Here is a 20342-nt window from a genome sequence, read left to right as displayed (position 1 = left end):
AATGCCACTCATATTTGCTTTTTAGATTCAAGAAAATAACTTAATATTCCCTAATTCAGAAGTTCCGATTAAGTTACTAGAATGCATTTTTTCAGCATCTGGGCAACAACACACGTTTTCGTTTCCTTTCGACTGAACGGTGTTCACCGCCAACATTATGTTTGTTGCAAAATACATTTGTCCTAGTTCAAATATCATCTCCCTTTAAAGTAATAAATTAAAAATCACCAATGTAAATATTTCATTTTTTCTTTTATAAAATGCAGTAACTTGTGAAGAACAGAATGTGTATTGTTTAAACTCACTGTCCATTTCCATCTTGAATGTCCACTGCATTCTGTGGTTCTGCATTTCCTATCAATAGCCGCAAACATTCTGAGTGACCATTCGTAGCTGTAAAACATCATAAAAATACAAGTTTTACATACATTGCCTTTGAGTATACAGCTCAAACAGAATGGTAATCTTCTCAGACTAAAGCCCGTTAGCTTGAGAACCCACTGTACAGCTTTATCACTGTTATAACACAAATTAAAAACAAAAATTATGAACACTAGAAAATTATTTCAGAAATCAGGCATTCTCAACTGTATAGTACTAAAAGTAATTGATTCCAATTGTCAATCGCCAACAGGTATTTTTTACATATAAATGAGGTTGCACGCATTAACCGTAATTATAATATATTCCATCCACAATAAGGAATAATTAAATATAGTAATTAGCATTAACTTTTGCTTGTTTTAAGGCACAGGTAAACACATACCTAGCCAATCATACACATATTTTGTTACTAAGCGTAGCATGTGCTTAGTTATGAAGTAACAACTGAAATCACATTTAGAAAGAGAGGAAGGAAATGTAATGCATAGAAGTAATTAACCAAGCAGTTTAAAAAAAAAAGGAAGAAGAGAAGAAACAAAAAATTGAGAAATCCCATTTAAATGCAACTCATGAAAGATAAATGATTGCTTGTTGGAGAGGAAATTATTTCTGACATACAGCTGCTGTATTCAGTCCACATAAGAACACTGACAATTCATGCTTCTCTAGCAGACAGAAATGCTAACAGTAGTTAGGAGAAGCTAAATCAAACAGAAGAATATAGCTTGTGCTCATGGACAACAAATTAAGTGGTTAGAACGATGATGTTTTGTACATAATGCTCTTTTTACTGCAATATTTCTATAACACTGTAACTATAAATGTCAATTTAAATAAGCCTATTTTCCAAGAGAGGAAAAAAATAAGAATATAGTATGAATGCTAGACTTCAAGAAAGGTAGGTTTAATAGAAGCTTTCTAGGAAACACAGCAAGAAAATATTGCAAGAGATTGCTGTTATCTTGAAAACACTTAGGAGTCATTTAAATCCTTGGAAAAAACCCAAAGCATAGTTTTCATGTCTCTTCTCAAACTGACAAAATTCTCCAAGACTCCAGTCATTTTTAGAAGTATTTTACTGCCAAGACAGGCAACACAATTCACGTATCTAAAATCGGGCCTCCAGTTTGGGCTGCATGAAAGACAACGAGAGAAACAGGAACACGTTGCTGACACCTACCAGCACAGCTATCCTAGCTAGGGGAATGGACAAGGACAATGCACCCTTCCAGAGAGCGGCATGGAACAGCACTCCTTGAGCCGAAATGGTTTATTGGGTTAAAACCGGTTTCTACCTGTAACTGCTTTGTTACACCTTTCTCAGCATAGCATATACCTTAAAAGTCATTGTCTATTCCTAAACACCATTTCTTAGAGCGCTGATGATAGAGACTTCTAAATACGAAGATGATCCACTTCAAAAGCCAAAGTTTTAGAGGTTAGTGGTTAGCACATACCTGCAGCATGTATTGGGGTCCTCTTTACAACATAATCTTTCACCAAGATTGATGCTCCCTGATTAATGAGCACATCTACACATTCCACGTGTCCCTTAAAGGCAGCAAGATCCAATGGTGTCCTTCCGTTATTATTCCTCACATCAAGGTCCAGCAGTGACTGTACCAGCACTTCCAGAGCTTGATGGTGGCCGTGATAGGCCTACAAGAATAAGAAACTTCTTCAGTTTTTCTGTCTTTCATATTTTTCCCTTTCTTACCAGTATTACGCAAATGAAACTATGACTTTATCCTTTCAGTCAGCAACTGAACCTACTTTCAAGAAATCGTCTGTCTATACTTTGTATGACTACCAGTATTTTGAATACTGCGTGTTTCATTGCTTTAATGTTATAGTTACATCACCCTCAGATTATTTCAAGTCAGGAACATATGCAAACTTAACTAATTCCTATTCGTTCTTTTAATAAAATATTTAAAAACCAAAAAAGCCAGTAAAATTTGTAAGTAAAAAGAAAACAGTACAAATAGCTACAGTTAACTGGTAAAACAGAATGGACTTAGGGGATGAAAGAGTTACGAGATCAGAATGGATATACAAGGATAAAAAATAGCACAGAGAATACTCTGTAGGCATGTGGCAAGACAAAGTGTCAAAGTTAGTAATGAAAATAAATATCTACAACTACGGTTTTATAATTTTCATAATAAATTTAAAATGTATACTCATGGATATATAATCTCTGCCCTCAGACAAAACTCATTTCCAGGGACAGTCTCGTCAGCTGCTTTTATTTACCCGTATTAAAGGGCACTTTTTACTTTGGAGAGACATACATATTTATGTACTGTAAGAGACTTAGGCTATTTTCAGAAATTACAGTGTGTTTTTTCAATTGCTTGAAATCCAGTGAAAAGATGAAAGCTACATATTGAGCTGGTTACTCTGTATTTTGAGTATATTTGTACAGACAGTTTCAACAGGTCCTCTCCTGCTCTACTCTTTGTGCAAATCTTTCTTAAAAGTATTAAGGACAAACATTTCTCATACTAAACAATTATGAGGGTAGAACAATGATGATGATGATAAAAAAGGTCATCATTACTTATACAAAAAGTCTTCTAAAAGTTTCATTAGTATAAATCATAACATAAAACTTAATTAGAAGATTCCAAATGAAAGCTGTTCCATGAAGCAAGATTCAAGTGAAATGCAAAAAACCACCCTGTACAGCTCATTCAGGAATATTAGTACCTATTTTTGCATTTCCTTTATTGTTATTTACCTAGTTTTTTAAAAAAACAAACAGAATGAATAAACCTATGTCAACAACTGTTCGCAATTAGATGAGCTATCATCACTAAAGAATGAAATACTTACAGCTAAATGCAGTGGACTTATAGGTGCTCTGTTGTCTGAATCATTCAGCATGTCAGTACCTGATGTTTCCATTAGCTTAGCAGAGAGAGAAAGTCAGAGTGAGTGCAAAAACCCCTCACCTTTAAAAACATTCAGCAATAATTGCTACAGTTTCCAGTATACACAGATTGAAAAATACAGGAAGAAAAATAGGAAGAATAATATAGGATTACAGTTTCCTTGAGAATTCTAAGTCTCCTTCAACCTTTTAAAGAGTTTTAATTGCAAAGACTGCAATCCCTCCCCATATTCATCTCCCAAGAACAGTTGCATAACAATGCAATAATTAAATCAGAAACTAATCTAAAATTATTATTTTTCCTGAAGCAGCCAAATGAAGTAATATAGATGAAATGAACACAAAGGGAAGACAAGGACAGGTGAGAACAGGTGTTGTAGGAAAAAAACAAACCAACAAACAATCAAGTAAGCGTTTAGATTAGGTGAAAAGTCAGAAAGAAAACAGTATGAAAAGCCAGAAGGCAGGACTGATTTCTCAGCACAGAAAAACATTTCCCAAAGAGAAGAAATGGTCCCAAAAAAGGCACAAGCATTATAAAATAAGATTAAAACATATATGTATATACATTTCTATTTGTTACTTTCAGATGTGTGCTAAAGTTTTAATTCTGGGTCTTTTTCAAGACCATATTTATTTTAGTACACTAGCAGAATTAAAACATTCAAAGTGTTTGAAGAACACCAAATACATTCAGATCACTAATTTTTCATCATTATACTTTTACAACATGGTCATACAAATGTTTAAGTAAAAAGAAATAAATGGCTTAAAAATAATTTTCTATTTTAAAATTTTGAATTGGAATTAAATCTAAATTGTAATTATAATTAAATAATACATCTATGCATTGAAGAAATGGCTGAATAAATCTAAAACTAAGCAGTATTTTTAAAATTACATGTTCCCTTTTGCTGTACAGTAGTACTTCAACAGTGAGAAATAATACACACTTACAACATCTAGAGGCGTTTCGCTTGCTATCTGCAATTAAAAACATTCAGAATTCATGTTTGAATACATTTGAACATAAAAGTATAATTTGTAAAAAAATACTAAGTTGTATAACACAGAGAAGATAAAATTAGCATCACAAATAACATACACATTTTTGCAAAGGGATTAATAAAAAACTACCCGAGGCTTTATTATCTAAAATTCTATTATGTGGCTGTTAGTTACTGTAACTATGTGAACTATTTTAAAAGGCACCCTTACTTTACAGGTTTTCCCTACATTTTAATTTGCCCCTTCAGATGATATTTGTAAAATTTCTTAACACATCTCAGTGGGATAACCTGTCGTTATTTTATTTCAGCCATCAGGAAAAAATTTAGCAGTGTATTCTAAGTTAAGAAACAAAACAAAACTAATATCCCACATCCTCAACTTATCTCTTATCTCTCTTGTCTCTTTACCTCAGAATGCATTGTCTTTTTAAGGCAGTATCTAGCATCTTAGCTCCTCACCTTGCCCCTATTTTAAGAGTATCAAGTGCTTAAATATTTATCCTCACAGGGGCTGAAAACCACTGTTGACCTAGCTTACAGATGAAGAACCAAGGTGGAGGAATCCCCTGACCTCTGCTTCATACTCTGTCAGACCAGCTGTTACAGCTTTCATCTATGATGTTTTCTTACCAGTTCAAGACACAAGCGATGACCATAAGCAGCTGAATAATGAACTGCATTGTATCCTTGTTTGTCTCGGATCCCCGGATTGGCGTCGTTTCTTAGCAAGTATTCCAGGCACCTATTTAAATTGACATACACAACCATATATCTAAATGCTGAATTTCAACTTTACGCTAAGTGATAAATTGTTCCAATTCAATTAGAAAATAGAATGCAGCACACAGGAACACTGATTTAATGTACAATATTGGCTAGGGCTAGAGAACATTTAACTCATTACATCAAGTGTTAAGGTCCATCACAAAGCTTCCAAACTTTGAAAGAATCCTTCTCTGCAGACATCCTGCATCCTCTGAATTATCTGACTTGGTTAAAACTAATATTTCACGGCTATTTTCCTCCTAGCTAATACAACTGCAGTTACCTTTGTTAATGTAAATGATTACTATTTTTGTATGTTTTTCTGTATCACTACATTCTTCCGTACTTTATACAGAAGGAAGAGAACCAATAGCTGAGTTCTTCATGGTGTGTATCCAAGAGTCACACATACACTTCCACTACCAGACACTACTTTATTGATTTATTTATATAGTAAACACACTTCGTTGTTGGCATACTTATATCCTACCATTCCTTACTTCCATTACACAAAGTTATAAGGCAGAACATGATCATCATAGTTTCAACCACAGACACTGTTCAGAAGAATGAAAAATCAGGTATTAAAGGCATCTCCCTCTCCCTATTTTTCTGTTTTTAAGAGACTCCATACATGCACGCTAAACTATTCCTAACAATAACCCTACTTATTCGTCATTTTATGTTGTCTGTCATTTCGGAAACATTTTGCAAATTCACCAGCATGACCTTGAACTTGCTGGTGAAGCCATTTGGTTTTCTGAAATGTACAACAGGTCACCATCCCTTCTTCTCTCTGGGATTATGAAATACTTCTCCTTTAGCACTTAAATAAAATGCATGTGAAGCTAAAAAACGTATTATCTTGTAAAATCCAGCTTAAAATCTTTTTTCCTCAGCACAGTTTATCTAAAGGTCTCACAGATTACCCTTATCAGTAGTGACAAACGAGCCAGTTGGATACACTGACAATATAAGGGTTTTAGTTCCCATTTATCTCATGGAAAATTGTGTGGTAGAAAGTTAAAGGAAATTTCAACATTTATAGTTGTATGATATGGTGATGCTGAGATGTCATGTGAAAAACTTGCAGTACGATATGGCAGGTTCAGATCTGAGAGGCAGGGATCCTAACATGACCTCTGATCAATGCCATTAAGAGTAGCAACTTGATCATTCAAAATCCTGGAGAACATTCAGACCTTGTAGAAACACAGGCAGAAATCCTATAAAGCAGCAGCCATCTGAGGGAAGACAGCATGACCCCGCAACATCAGAACTCTTTGTAAGATCTTTCAAGGAAGGTCCTGGAGTCAGCAGATGGAACAGTGAAAGTTCATAATCTGAATGAGATCCAGTACCAGCTGTGATGAAATGGAAACACATTTCCACATGAGTAAGAGAGCTGTACTGGGTCAATGACCTGATAACCTCATGTGCAACAGCAGCGAATTGGTGAAGACCTGACATTTGCTTTTCCAGACAAACGTTGAAAGTAACACACCAGGTGAGTGAAGATGAAAGGGGCAAAAAGCTGCAGGAAAAACTATGAACAAGGATGTGTCTAATTACAAAGTACCCTGTCTCATTACAAAGTTGAGAAGAACATTAGCGGTACCAAGGTGCGCTCTCACTTTCATTATTTTGTGCCCAGCATAAAGAAGAAAGGGACTTAGATAGGTATTGAAAAAGGTAAAAGTTCTCCAGTTTTAAAGAATAACATACGTAACATAAGATGTAAGTAACTTTACAAGTAGTTCAACATATCTAATAATAAGCTACCTGTAAAGCATATCTATGTTTTTAACCAACTAATTCAGGTTTTATTTGCCCAGTAAACAAATGCCTGGATTTCGTTAATGGCAACCATGGTTCCATGTTCTTATTTGAATTGAAACAGGATGAGGTCTCTGAGAATCCAAAGACAAGTCCATTTGTCCCACTGAGTGAGAGTTACTGTCTGCACATTTTATTTGTCCAGTCATCTAACTTTCTTTGTTAATTTTAATCAATGATTTTGTATTAATATTAATGGATCATTAATAAATGTTAAACATCACTGGCCTTGGCTACCTAAATTTCTATACTTGTGTACTTCCTATATTTGTGTGCTCACAAAACCACAATACACTAAATACACTGCAGGAAGCAAAGTCTACTAAAAATCCTTGAGTACCTATTCTTTCCAATGCAAAACAGTTATTTTTGCTATTTCTTCTCATCCAGGAAAGAGATCTAACTTTGCATCTTTTGCACACTTAACTGTCCTCAACAGGCCTCTTTAAAAGGAGGTTAATCAAACTTTCTGAAAGCTCAGATTTGTTATATTTATTTCCCATTTATTTATTGGTGTACTGTCTATTAAATAATTCTAACATAGAAAGAACGTGGTTTTTTTCTCCCCTAAGATGCTGCTTAGTTTATCTCATTCTGACATCAGAAGCCTCAAAATGAGGCTTACTGGTCTTTGTTCCAGATCAGAAGCATTTGTTAAAGATACTAAAGAAACACTTCCAAACAGGAACAAACCAGAAAATAATTTTCAACAAAAAACATCCTTGTCCCTAAAATCTGTCTTTAAAGATGTCTGAACAAAGACTATAAAAATGCACATAAATATCTTTGGAATTTCTATATAGATAATTTCCTGACATTTTTTTTCCAGGCTTTATATTCCAACTCAGTCATCATTTTTAGCTTCATTCCTATTTTGAATATGAGCTGAACAGTACTGGTTTTCCAGCTGCTACTAATCATCTTGCTGCATCAATATAAAAACTTCTCCTCAGGCCATTCTGCTTTGCAGCCTGTCTTCCAAAGAGCCAACTGTTAATCAGAAGGGCAACATCACGTGGGTTCCAGAGATGATTCTTTGAGTTCTCTCCCAAAGCTCTGCAGTATTGCCATCATCATTTTTGCTCGTGCCTTTTATAAGGCAGATGGCAAACGATGTCATCTGAAGAACCATTACAGTTTGGAGGTTTTCAGAGCAACTGTGAAGCTAAAATTAATCCTAGCTCAACTTGTAAGAGGGCAATTAAAGTAAAATTATCTCAGCAAACTCCAGCAGGAATTGAAAGTACCTCTAAAAAGCAGCAGACAATTTCGTTCTGAAATCTGGCTTTACATAAAAAAGGCACGTACTTTAAATATCAGTTAAATGGCTGTGAAAGTATTATTTATTTATCCTTCAAAACCCAATCTGTCAGTAATATGCCACCTTGTTCCTATTGCTACCTGACCTCTTAAAAGGTGCTGTATTAAAACAAGATGATACGGCACTCAGCAGCACCCTTTTCCATGAAGGTGTCACTGTGTGCATCTGAAACGCGATGCTGCACACCAGCTTGTTTTGACCTGTGTATGCAAGTGCATGGACATGCAAGTGGTACTATTCTCAAGTCTCCTCAACATATACCATGTCTGGAGCTTAAGTAACCTCATTAATTTTATGCTATCTATATGTGTGTTGCATGTAAGCATTTAAGTTATTAATAACTATGTTAAATATAACCATTAGTTACAAAATAAACACACGCAAGAGACATTTACGGATTTATGAAAGTTTCTGGATGCATTTCATTAATAAAAGTGTAACTACTTCACAAAAATTTACACTAAGAAGAGTTAGAGTTGTAATGCCAAACATGAATAGTTTATAATCAAACACCAAATGGATAAAGCATCTTACATTGAAATGTCAAGTTCATTTCTATCCTGATGTAGGCCTACTGTAACTCACAGTCTGCTTTTACAGCGTATTTCTGACTAACTACACAGATTTTTGGGCAACGTTAAGAACCCTCCATGAAACACACCATCCTTCATGAGAATTTGATTTTAAATCAAAATGACCCTACTGCTCACAACTGTCATAATAACCCCTACAAACGATATTTACTCAGCTACTACACAGCAGGTGGGATTAAAACCTCTATTCCCAATGAATTCTTGAATTAGGACATCTGCATTACAGGACATAACCAAAAAATTACAATATATTTTACTATTGTTCATTTTTCTCAGAAATATTTGTTACATAAAATATTTTCTATACAATGAACAATCCACTGTCAAGTTTAATCTTCAAAAATATAAAAAATGCATTTGGCAAATCTGAAGGCAGAACATACATGAAATCCACAGCTCAAATGTTTCTTAGAAGAAAGGCTTTAGTACAAAGCATGCCACTTACTTTCCATCTGTGTCTGATGCAGCTGCATAGTGCAGAGGTGTACAACCCCTCTCATCAAGGTCATTCACACTAGCTCCAGATCCCACAAGGGCAAACAGGCACTGATAATTACAATTGGCAGCAGCATAATGGAGTGGAGTTCTTTAGTACACATTTAAATAAAAAGTACAATGGTAAATAACAACAAAATAATATTATCGAGACAGAAAAAGCAAAATAAAATGAAACTTAAATCTCCTTATATTTTTAACAAGTATTTGTGGTGAAGAATGCATCATTACAATATTAAAAAATGGGGCCATTTTCTAGGGGCCATTTAATAATGTAGAACAATCTCTAGGGAATCTATTTGCCAGCCAAAATATGCACAAACTTTGTATTAAGGGAAGCTTTATATGAACTGTCTTGTGTAAACATATAGAGGAAAATCAAGATTACATTAGAAATACTACTTTTAGTTAAGTAATTTCAAGCCACATGGAAAAATACAGACAAATCTAAGAATTGCACAGCAACTAAACAAGGTCAAAATAAATACAACAATTAACAAGTAGATGTTTTTGACAAACAGGTTAGAATTTTGAATAAGAGAGGCAAGCATTATTAATTTATTTTTAACTATACTAACATAGCAGAGGTATTGTTAAAAGATGACTTTTAAAAATATACCTTCATTTTTTATAACAAAACCATGAAATATTAGTACGGATGTATAGTGTCAGAGGAAACTTATTCCAGCTTCAAATATATAAACAATTCTCTAAATAAACCAGTTAGGGTAAAACTGCAGAAGCACCAAGATAACTCAGAATTCCATTTTCTATTTTTAAAAAGAGACTGCTACTATAAATATCTCAATTTTGAGGAGACAGTCAGGCACTTTTAAGTGCCCTACCTCTTCCCTCTCCCTTAAAATTATTTTTCCAATTTCTCTCAATTTTAAACTATTTTAATGTCTTCCCTCTCTGAAATAATTGCTCTATATAACATGCACATTAAACCAAAACCCAAACCAAACTGACAAAAAACAACTTTCAATGACAAAAGTTGTGACAGATAGTTGTTCCTTTCTCAGGAAAGGATGGAAGTGGAATTTAAAGCAAAACACAACTCTGGATCCATAACATTCCGCTCAAGCCCTACTCCTGCCATTCACATACTGGAAAATCATATTTTCCATAATGTGATTTGAGATTTTACACAACTACTGATCATACCATCTAAACTTAAATAATCCTATACTAAAAATAGAAATTAATGTCATTCCAAAAAAGTTCAGAGCACAAACAAGGAAACAGAAAGGGATGGATATAATGAAAGGAAAAAGGTAAAGCAGTTATAATAAAATAATGGATTTTTTAATAAAAAAAGCTTAGAAATCACAGCAGATTTATAGGTTTGACTAATACATTATTTGGAAAACATCACTAATGTCCTTGGATGAGAGCAATTTAAACTCATTAGATTCTTGTTATAAACAAAAAAGTCTCGTAAAAATTACAGTTGAATATAGAACTCAGTCTTTAAAAACAAGACTAAACACCTACTTAACAAAACACAATAAACAAAATATGTTTGTAACTTTGGATAACATATGCTGCAGCACAGTTTATTAGAGTCATCGTATCTTAAAAAACATTTAAACTGAACACACAGACTTGCCCACATAGCAATATGCTACTTCTGTAATACTTTTAACAGCCCTTTACAATACACAAAACTAGAATGTCTTACCTCCCAAATCTGTCCTTTTTGTTGAAGTCTGCACCAGTATTTAGCAGAAGATTTAGGCACTCCAAATTCCTATTAAATTAATGCAATATTACTTGTGATTGCAAATTTTATTTCCTTAATATTGGCCTCTGCAAATATCAAAACTGCTACATATATACATCTGATACATTATTTTTAATTGAACTGAACTATCATATGAAAATTCTGATAAATATATTTTTATATGTAAAACAGATTTCACAATTGCAGGACCAAACTAGGAAAGAATACAAATTATTTTAAGTCCATGTATAGAAATTTTATTGATATCAAATGGCATGCATAAAAGCACATAAACATTAACCTAATTTAATAGAAATTTCAATTCTTTAAAGCAAACAAACAATAACACCTGCATGTCTGCTTTTTGCTACCAGGATTCCAGCACAGAGACAAGTTTTTTTTAACGTGTATTTTTTAAGGCCAAATATAAGTTGCAACACAAAAATTGTACTTTTTAGTGTAATTCATTTTCAATAAAATGATCATTAATTATAATAGATGCATAGTACTGCTTACAGTTTAAACACTATCTTAGCAACTTCCCTAAACTGGAGATGAATGAGGGAATGTGTCACAAATTATTTGGTTTTATATGAAAAGATAGCATTTTAATCTTAATCATTTGCAACAAGGATGTATCTATCAAGTATCTTTTGACTTAGAATGATTATTTAACAGTATTACTTAAACAACATTGAAACAGCAAAATGAAAATATCAGTATCATGGAGTTCTTGTGTCCCACAAAGTGTATCATGAAATTTATTACCCAATTCTTCGAGGCAATTTTGAGTAGCTGCTATAGAAAACCTACAATACAATAACAATAATCAATATGGACCAAACTCAAGTGATGAGCAAGTAGTTCTGACTACTTCATCCACCTAAACTCTGGAATTTAATTATGACTTTTAATTTAGTTAGATTGATCTTTTGTTTACAGATATGGTAAAAACGTATTTCCCAAAGTTGTTGTTCTCCACCTCATGTCCTACAGTGATCTTAGCTGGGCATGCCATCTTTGCTGTAATTTCTAAAACTCATATCATCCATGGGAATTTAAAATAAAATTCAGTTCATCCCCAAGCATAAACCTCAGGTAAAGCTGATGATACTTGGACACTGTACTCCAATAATTATTTATTGAGCTGAATATTTAATTTATTTTTATTGCTTGTAGAGAATCCATCTTGAAATGATTTTCATGTTTACATAAATTCCAAGGGGAGAGGGCAGGAAAAACACAGAGAGGAAATAATAAAAAAAGAACAGGAATGATCAACAATTGAAAGAAGAACACTAAATATCGAAGTATGAATGCTTTTTTACATACCCTCCAGCTGCAGCTGCATGAAGACAAGTCCTGCCAAAGTCATCTGGGGTATCAATGTCAAAACCTACAAATCAAGTATTTTGTAAAATCATTTGTAACACCACCTTTAACAAAACTGCTCTCATCTACTCTTAAGAGAAATGCTTGCTAAGCAAACTTAACAGCTATTTGAAAAAAAGCACTTAAGCACTGAAAATTTACTTCATTTGAAACACATCCTTGCTATTCGTAATATTTTGAAAATCAGGCATTTCAAGTAAAACTGAATGGGATAAGGTAAAAGATAATTAGCTGCACTGATGCAAGAGGCTATATTCTTTCCTATCCTATTTGCCTCCTAATATTTCTGTGTAATTTAGTATTGGAATATAAAATATATGAAGGTAATAGGAAAATCTAAGAATATGCTAGAATTTATCAGTGCTATGCAGACATTTTTTTTTAATTTAATAAAGAGGGGGATGTCAGCATTACTAAATCCAGAAGCTACTTAAATTTCATCCTTGAGTTTAGCTCTTTAGTCCAAGAGAAAGAACTTTGTTAAGCTGGAGTGATGGCTGTAAGTAGCAATTACTTACAGAAGAGCCCTTCAGAGAACACTGTAGTTTCCTATTCTGAAAATGTGTGAACCATGGAACTTCAAATTTGAGATCACAAACTTTAACTGTGCAATTCCATATCTAACCATATACTTTGACATGAAGATCACTACTTAAATTAGGTTTCAAAGCTACATTTTTTGTTTGAGAACACTACTATATTCTCCTAGAAGTCTTGCTCTTGTGTAACAAAACCTACTCATTACATCTCCAGCTTCGGCACTTTTGCCTGGGAATGTAATTTTTTTTTTTTTTCCTTTTTAAGAATTGTTCAACAACAATAAATAGTGCACAACACAGGATGTGTTATTCAAGAGTACTACTATTCAAGACTGTTTTCCTACTCCATATCCCTCAAAACATAGGTTTTGTATGTGCCACTACTTTCTCCTCCCACTTCAATATACAGTAAACAATTTAAGATAGTTTACCAATCTGATTTGAAAAGTAGTCTTTGATACCTTTCCACATTCCTAGGTTGCATGTCTAACACCACTAACCACTTAAATGTCATTCAGTACTGGGACAAGGCAGATTGGCGAACTTTTATTTTAAGGTCTGTACATGAATACTAATGATTTTAAAAATCAGAGCTGCTTAATTTACATAAATGAGACTCTTCTTCACAAAACCAAAAGGGCACATAGCCTGCAGATACCAATCCCCCCACCAAAAGCATGTACTAATAAGCTGTTAGCAGTATCTAGTCTTTCCAGTCTGAAGGCTGAACATACTCTTCAAGTCCTTATCTGCTCCAGGCTAGATTTACGTCCAAGTTTGCTCAGCTCATGTAAAAGTCACAGAAACCACCTGCAAGTCTTCTGCAGGGATTCCGGTGCCATACTGAATCTCCAGTAAGGGCATAGCCAGCACAGCGCCATGTGCAGAAAGGAGAAAGAGCCAGAGTATTCCTCATTTTGAAAGCATTCAATTGAAATACAGTCAACTACAGGACAGTTCTTTCCTGGAGCAAATCCTTGCAAGCTTGTCCATGACATGACAGTGAAACAAAAGGCCTTACCGGTGGTAGTTTTAGTTATACTCCTTTAATTCTTCTCCCAGGCTTCCCTAGCAGACAATATAAAGCTGGGGAAGCAACTTCTTACTCTTCCTTTTTCCCAACCCTCTGCCCCCACTTTTATTTTTTTAAAAAAACATGAAGTGCCTTCAGATTACTGTAGAACTATTTAGTTTCTTCTTCTTCTGTTCCTGAAGCTTCCACAATTCTTCGGACAAATCTCCTTTCTCAGAATTGCAATGGCTCAAAGAGCTCAGAATTCACACCAGAGCAGACTCTGGATAACAAGGGAAGTAATAACCTTACAACCCTCCACAGCTTCAGGGAGGAATCAAACAATGAAAGCAAAGTACAGTTCGGGTTGCATTTAATTAACAATAAACCACCCATGCAACGGTTTCTTAATGCAGCAGTCCAGAGAGTCTTCGGAGCTATTAGGTGCCCGCTACAGGAATAGATAGGAATAGACCCATCTGCATTAAGCTAAAGACATCATGGAAGGGAAATGGAGGATGCTCCACGAAGTCATTTAAGAGAACATTAGTCTTTCTCCTTGAAGTTGCATTATGGTCTGAATCAGTCATCCCACCTCTACGGCCAACTTAAAATGCACAAACACAACATTTAAAAAGTTACAGACACATTATTTCAATTTGGATGATTTTTTTTTTTTAAAAAATTACTTCCATAAAAGTTTGCATTCACTTTAACTATGGACTGTCCATTAAAAAAACAAGCACTGGCCGCAGACTACTAGTAAACTATAAAGATTTTAATGTATTACTAAATTAAGACTTAATTAAAAGCTGTTCTATGGAATAAAAAACAAAGTACAAAGCAGCCGTAAGATTTTTAAAGAATATCCTACCTGATGAGAGGAGCTTTCTGCAGCAGTCTGAAAATCCACTTAATGCTGCCAAATGGAGAGGAAACATCCCATGTATACCCCGCCTAAGATACACCATAATCAGGTATCACAGTTTCATTACAATTAAAATAAAACAAACATGACTGTGTGCCAAAGTGCACATGCATGGTGGATTCAGCAAACCACTTAATTAGAATACTGAGCCTTAGGAAAACTTCACATATTGAACACTCTTACAAGCTAGCAGGATGCATTAAGTCAGTGCAACAGCCTATTAAAACTTGCAGAGCTTTTACTTCAAATACATTAGAGGAAAATCTATTTCTCTTTCTTTCTGTACAAACTGCGATGTACTGAGTAGCTACTTAAAAGTACAGTACAGGATAATACACAAAGTATTTCCTATTTCAAGTTGAAGATGATATTAAAAAAATCATACTAGTCTTGTTAATCTAATAAATACATTTCTAAATTCTCTCAGCTTGCATTCATGTCAGTAAAGTTACCTACTTTGCAGTGTCAGCACCACTCGTAATCAGAGTGTTGATTAATAGCTCATGGCCATATCTAGCTGCTATGTGCAAAGGAGTATTTCCATTCTTATCTTCACAGTCTATTTCAGCTCCTATAATAAAAAGTAATTACTAAGTGAGAATATATGTAGGCACACAGATACTTTTGTTAGAAAAACAGCACTGATTACAATTTAAGCAACGTTAATAATTGTCTGTGCATGACTACTTTGGATTTGAAATCTATACAGCTTTCAGTAGTATTTAGTATTAATAACAAGCAAAATAGAGAGAAGCATTTTATTATGTAACCATATGGGACAAACTTTCTGCGACCTGTGTTATGGAAGAGAAATTAGTATTTTTTCCTGCAGTCTGACAAATAAACGGTTCTTCAATGTAACAAACTTTATAAGCAGATACGCCAGACTCCACCATTAACTGAACTACTACTGGATACGAAAAAAAAAATTCATTGTTATCAATACAAGAGGAGGAAAATATTCATAATACTGGAAAGCTGATGACAAAACTACTCCCTCCCCCTTTTTACCATTTTGAATGATGGTTTGAGATCTTGAAAATCTACCATGGATCGCTGTCATGTGCAAAGGTGTTTTCCCATCTTTACTCTGGAAAAGAAAAAAAAAAACCACCCCACTGTTTACTTATGGCCAGTAATAGTAACCCATCTGAACTGACAAAAAAAAGAAAGACAAAGGACATTCTTTTACTTTATTCTCTCCCCTCTATGCCCTCCTTTAAATTGTTTCTATGAACTTCTGCAAGACGGATGCTGGCAGTGACAAGTCACCATGACATGGCAAGCTTTCCAGAAGAGCTGCTCTTAATCACTCTTCCAGCTGCGAGTGACAACTCAGTGATGCCCACTCACTCACAGTTACGCCTTTAGGATAAATCACTCTCAAGAGGATGATGACAGCACACAACTTTAGCAACAAGCCTATGTCCAACTCTCTCCCCGCTCGAGTCTAAAACAAAACAATGCTGCTTTAAATTGTTTCTTGAAAGAAAATAGCTGTATTTACTATAGAGGTTTACACATTATATAGAAGACAACACGTTAAAAAGCTCATGTGTTTGATGAAAATTTCTGTAAAGTGATACTTGTAAGCAATTTATCATAAACCACAAGTAATCCTAGGGTAGAACTATTCAACCATAACTGGTACTATACGTTTGACATACATATCAAATGTGCACTTAGTCATTCATCCAGTAAAGATGTCCTTCAAGTAGGCCAACAGTCACGTATAAGGTAATTTCAATTTTTAACAGCACAATCTCAATGCACTTACAAAACCATTTTTTTCTGTTCTTATTACTTTAGGATTATTTTTTTTCTGTACTTTATCATAGGTAACAGGAAAGCTTCACTACAGAAAAAGTTTCTACATATGCACACAAAAAATTGCAAACATGACACTCACAGAAAACAAAAGCAGTCTTGGATGCACATGCATACCACATCTTTAAATTTTAAATGTTGGCTTTGAAGGGTATCAAGTGTTCACAAAATACAAATTTAAAAAAGACAAAGACAGTAAGGGGAACATACGATATGAACGTATGTATTGAAATATCACAAACTGCTGTCATGTGCAAAAGTGTCTTCCCATCTTTACTCTTCCTTTGGAACCACATGGCAAAGCTTCTACGGATGTGTTACTGAAAGTCTGCTGGAGACCCTTTTAGACAGAGCTGGATGTGGAATTTTTAGTTGTGTCACTGTACAGAGCAGCAGATGCCACCTAGAACAATGCAATTATGGGAAACATTGTCTTTTCAGACCTAGACTGAAAGAAATAAAACACTTGATAATGACAGTCATCTCCAGATGTTTCAGCTAGAAGATTTCTTTGACCATAAATAATCCAAAAGACACATCCACATATCCATAGCAGATGCAAAGAAACACAGAAAATGGGGTTGAAATCCACTTCAGGAATTGGACAACTGATCTTACTTCTGTCACTGGAGGCCTTAAGAAAAGGCCAAATAAACACGTCGTAAGTGATGAATTCCCCAAGCAATCTCCATGCTCCAAGTTTCTTACAAAGACAATTTTCTTCTGATGTCTACCTTTCATCTTTCTCCCCATGGTTTAGTTCTACTCTCTTTATCCAACCATTAATATTCTCTGTGTCCAATTATTTTCCTATTTTAAAACAATTGTCACACATCTGGTGTCTCTTTCTCTCACTTTTCTATGTCTTTATACTGAAGAATCAATTAATTTAAAGAAAAATGATCATATCAAATAAGCTTAGTTGGAATGAGTGACCAAAAGCTGTTCTGGTAATTAACATTCTAAAATTTAAAGGGGGAAACTTAGAGCAAGTAAGGAAATAAATTAGTGAAGTAACAGGCAGAAGAATTTAAGGGCCCAGATACAGAAGCCTGCAATCTCACTGGCTCAGATATGCTAAATCTGTATCTCTAAGGAGAGTACTAGAAACTAAGGAGCATGGTGGTCAAGTGAGAACCCTGACAAAACAACTTGAGTAAGATCTTGCAAAGGACAGCAAAATAAGCTACAAAATAATTTTACAGTTGTAAATGAAAAACCACAGTACAGTCAATAACGGATTTTTAGATTTACTCTGCTCAAATTTACTTAAAAATGCACTTAATGTACATTTCTAAGACAATGGATTTGATTATCCACAGTGCCTCTCTCCAGTCTAACAGTCTCGGGTTCCTTTGCAACCCAGGAATAACATAACACACAATTGCCTATCAACATACAAACATAGAACAGGTATAAAATTAAAGGAAGGTGATAATTTCCATGCTAGGTATAGGATCACATTCAGAATTCCCTTCTTAGACATTGTCACTAGGGAAGGATATACAGAATCAGAACCAGTAGCCAAAGAGTTCTTTAAGCAACGAAACAGCAATGCTCTATTTATCAAGCAAAGTACTGTTTCCTGAGCTGCGAGAAGGCTGGATGGCATAAGCAAGGAGGTATCTTCAAAACTTTGGCTTCAGTTTCCTTTTTTTATGCCTTTAAAGTCTTCTATCTAAATATTAAGTTAGCTACAGCTGTCTGATTTTACGAGATCAGATAGGATTAGAGCACATGATAGAATAGCTATGGGCTAATGATAACTTTTGTTGTCTTCACTGAAACTCAATTAAGTGCGGTAATAGGAAAGAAATCACCCAGATCTCCTCTATCACTAGAGAAAAAAAACATATCCACTAAATACTTAGGATCACACGAAAGTTGCTAAGAACAGTAATTGCTATTAGATAGAAAGAATTAACACACAGCACAAGGTGTTCTATCAAGTGATTACTCAGATATTAACTGTACTCAGACTACTGAGCTTTACTGAGGGTCAGGGGAAATGCGGGTCTGTCATGCCCCAGTATTACTCCAAGTGAAATCTCCCCCTAGCAACAATTCTTATGTTCTAGTATCACCAATGGAATTAAAATACTTTTTCTATTTAGGTCACTAAATTTTCAAGCAGCAAGGGGGCTCATCAAATAATTAATACTGTCCCATTACGGACTCATGTTCTTCCATGCATGGAAATCCTGAATAGTGAGAAGAGAGTGCTGCAGTAATGAGCAATACTTAACAGGATTCACTGTTCTACAGTACTATATGGACACTGACAAGGCTACAAAAACAAGTATGAAATGATGTCCTCTGCCTACAGAGGTTATAAAACACATATAACATATTTCTACTGTTCTATTATCTACTGATACCTATTCCCTTCTTGAGATGAGGCCAGCACTCAGAGATATGCACAAGCACTTACCCTCCATCTGCCATCAAGAGCTTGCTTTCAATAAATACTTAGTAAGAATGCTCTAAAAGCATCCCGTTTTAATTCTACAAATTATCCTTAGCTACACAACATATTCTAATTCAATTTCCCTTTGCTAATTTTTAGGCATTGTTCTGATTAAATCCAAGATTTATCCTCATAGGCCTTTCCAGGAAAGCAGAAGTTGACTTGGAAAGGATTTTCTCCTGCCTCAGTTCTTGCGCTTTTCAACAGCGCAAGTGGTAAATTCACTTGCTGTTCATACCTTCAGATGCAATTTCACAGGCCAAATTCAGTCATACCGGTATAAATCCCCAGAAATGCTATTAACAGAATTACAACTGAGACACACGGTGCGGAAACGGGATAAATGCTGTTTTCAAGCTATAATCGCTTAAAATTCCTGCACAACTTTACTTGCTTAATTTTGCACTTAACAGTTTTGATACTTACTGAATCAACACATTCTAATTACAGCCAACCTATAGCTAAACCTACTAACCCTTTCCACTGTAAAGACATTTTCTTCTGAAGCAGGCTAACTTCAGTAGCCAAATCTTTACTAATCTTAGACTTCTGATGAAATTCTCAGCTCTCTGATATACTTCAGGCTGCATTTCCCAGCCCCATCACTATCATGTTTCAGAAAAAAAAGATTCTGTCATCTCAGCCTAAGCTTAAGAGAAAACCTGGGTTTACCCATACTAAATCTCCTAAGGATTTTTCTTCTTTTTTAAGTTACAGAAACCAACAAATCTATACTTTGGATCCCATAACTTAAAATTGAATGGGAAGGAAGGCAACAGTACATCTCTCTGGTCTTAAAACATCTTTTGTCACCTCCGAACAAAAGTTCACTCACATTATAAACTTCAAAGAAGGCAGGAACTTTGCCAGTCACTTTGAAGATATTACGCATTTTTTGCACAATTTCTAAGGTTACTTAGTGTTATAACTGACTAAATGTAGTCAGTATCTACGGTGTATACCATATGTAAAACAAAGATTCTTATTTTAAGCTCAAACATAAAGATTATAGTAATCTTTAACAATGTTTAATTATCCCAATAGAATGTTAGAAGTTTTTCATTTTCATTCCTAACCTACAATTAAGGTGTATTTGAAAATGAATAGCAAAAAAAACCCCAACCACCATTACTTGCTGCACAGCTTTCTGA

General features: G+C 34.6%; 1 protein-coding gene across 3 annotated transcripts in view; it reads right to left on the bottom strand.

Annotated features, from left to right (window-relative positions):
- Positions 1–20342, bottom strand: part of ANKRD28 (ankyrin repeat domain 28) — a 137593-nt gene that overhangs the window by 15363 nt on the left and 101888 nt on the right. For all 3 annotated transcript variants that reach the window (XM_068404498.1, XM_068404497.1, XM_068404499.1), the window contains 11 exons: positions 15909–15987; positions 15354–15468; positions 14844–14926; positions 12359–12422; positions 10985–11053; positions 9251–9391; positions 4921–5032; positions 4238–4264; positions 3223–3297; positions 1842–2043; positions 306–393 (listed from right to left, as the gene is read on the bottom strand). In XM_068404498.1, coding sequence (XP_068260599.1) covers positions 306–393; positions 1842–2043; positions 3223–3297; positions 4238–4264; positions 4921–5032; positions 9251–9391; positions 10985–11053; positions 12359–12422; positions 14844–14926; positions 15354–15468; positions 15909–15987 — 1055 coding nt within the window. The remainder of the gene's footprint in view (positions 1–305; positions 394–1841; positions 2044–3222; positions 3298–4237; positions 4265–4920; positions 5033–9250; positions 9392–10984; positions 11054–12358; positions 12423–14843; positions 14927–15353; positions 15469–15908; positions 15988–20342) is intronic.

This window comes from Nyctibius grandis, chromosome 7 (assembly GCF_013368605.1).
Source record: "Nyctibius grandis isolate bNycGra1 chromosome 7, bNycGra1.pri, whole genome shotgun sequence".
NCBI classification, from domain to species: domain Eukaryota; kingdom Metazoa; phylum Chordata; class Aves; order Nyctibiiformes; family Nyctibiidae; genus Nyctibius; species Nyctibius grandis.
Note: the sequence above shows the minus strand (reverse complement) of the source record. Positions and strands in the feature narration are given on the sequence as shown.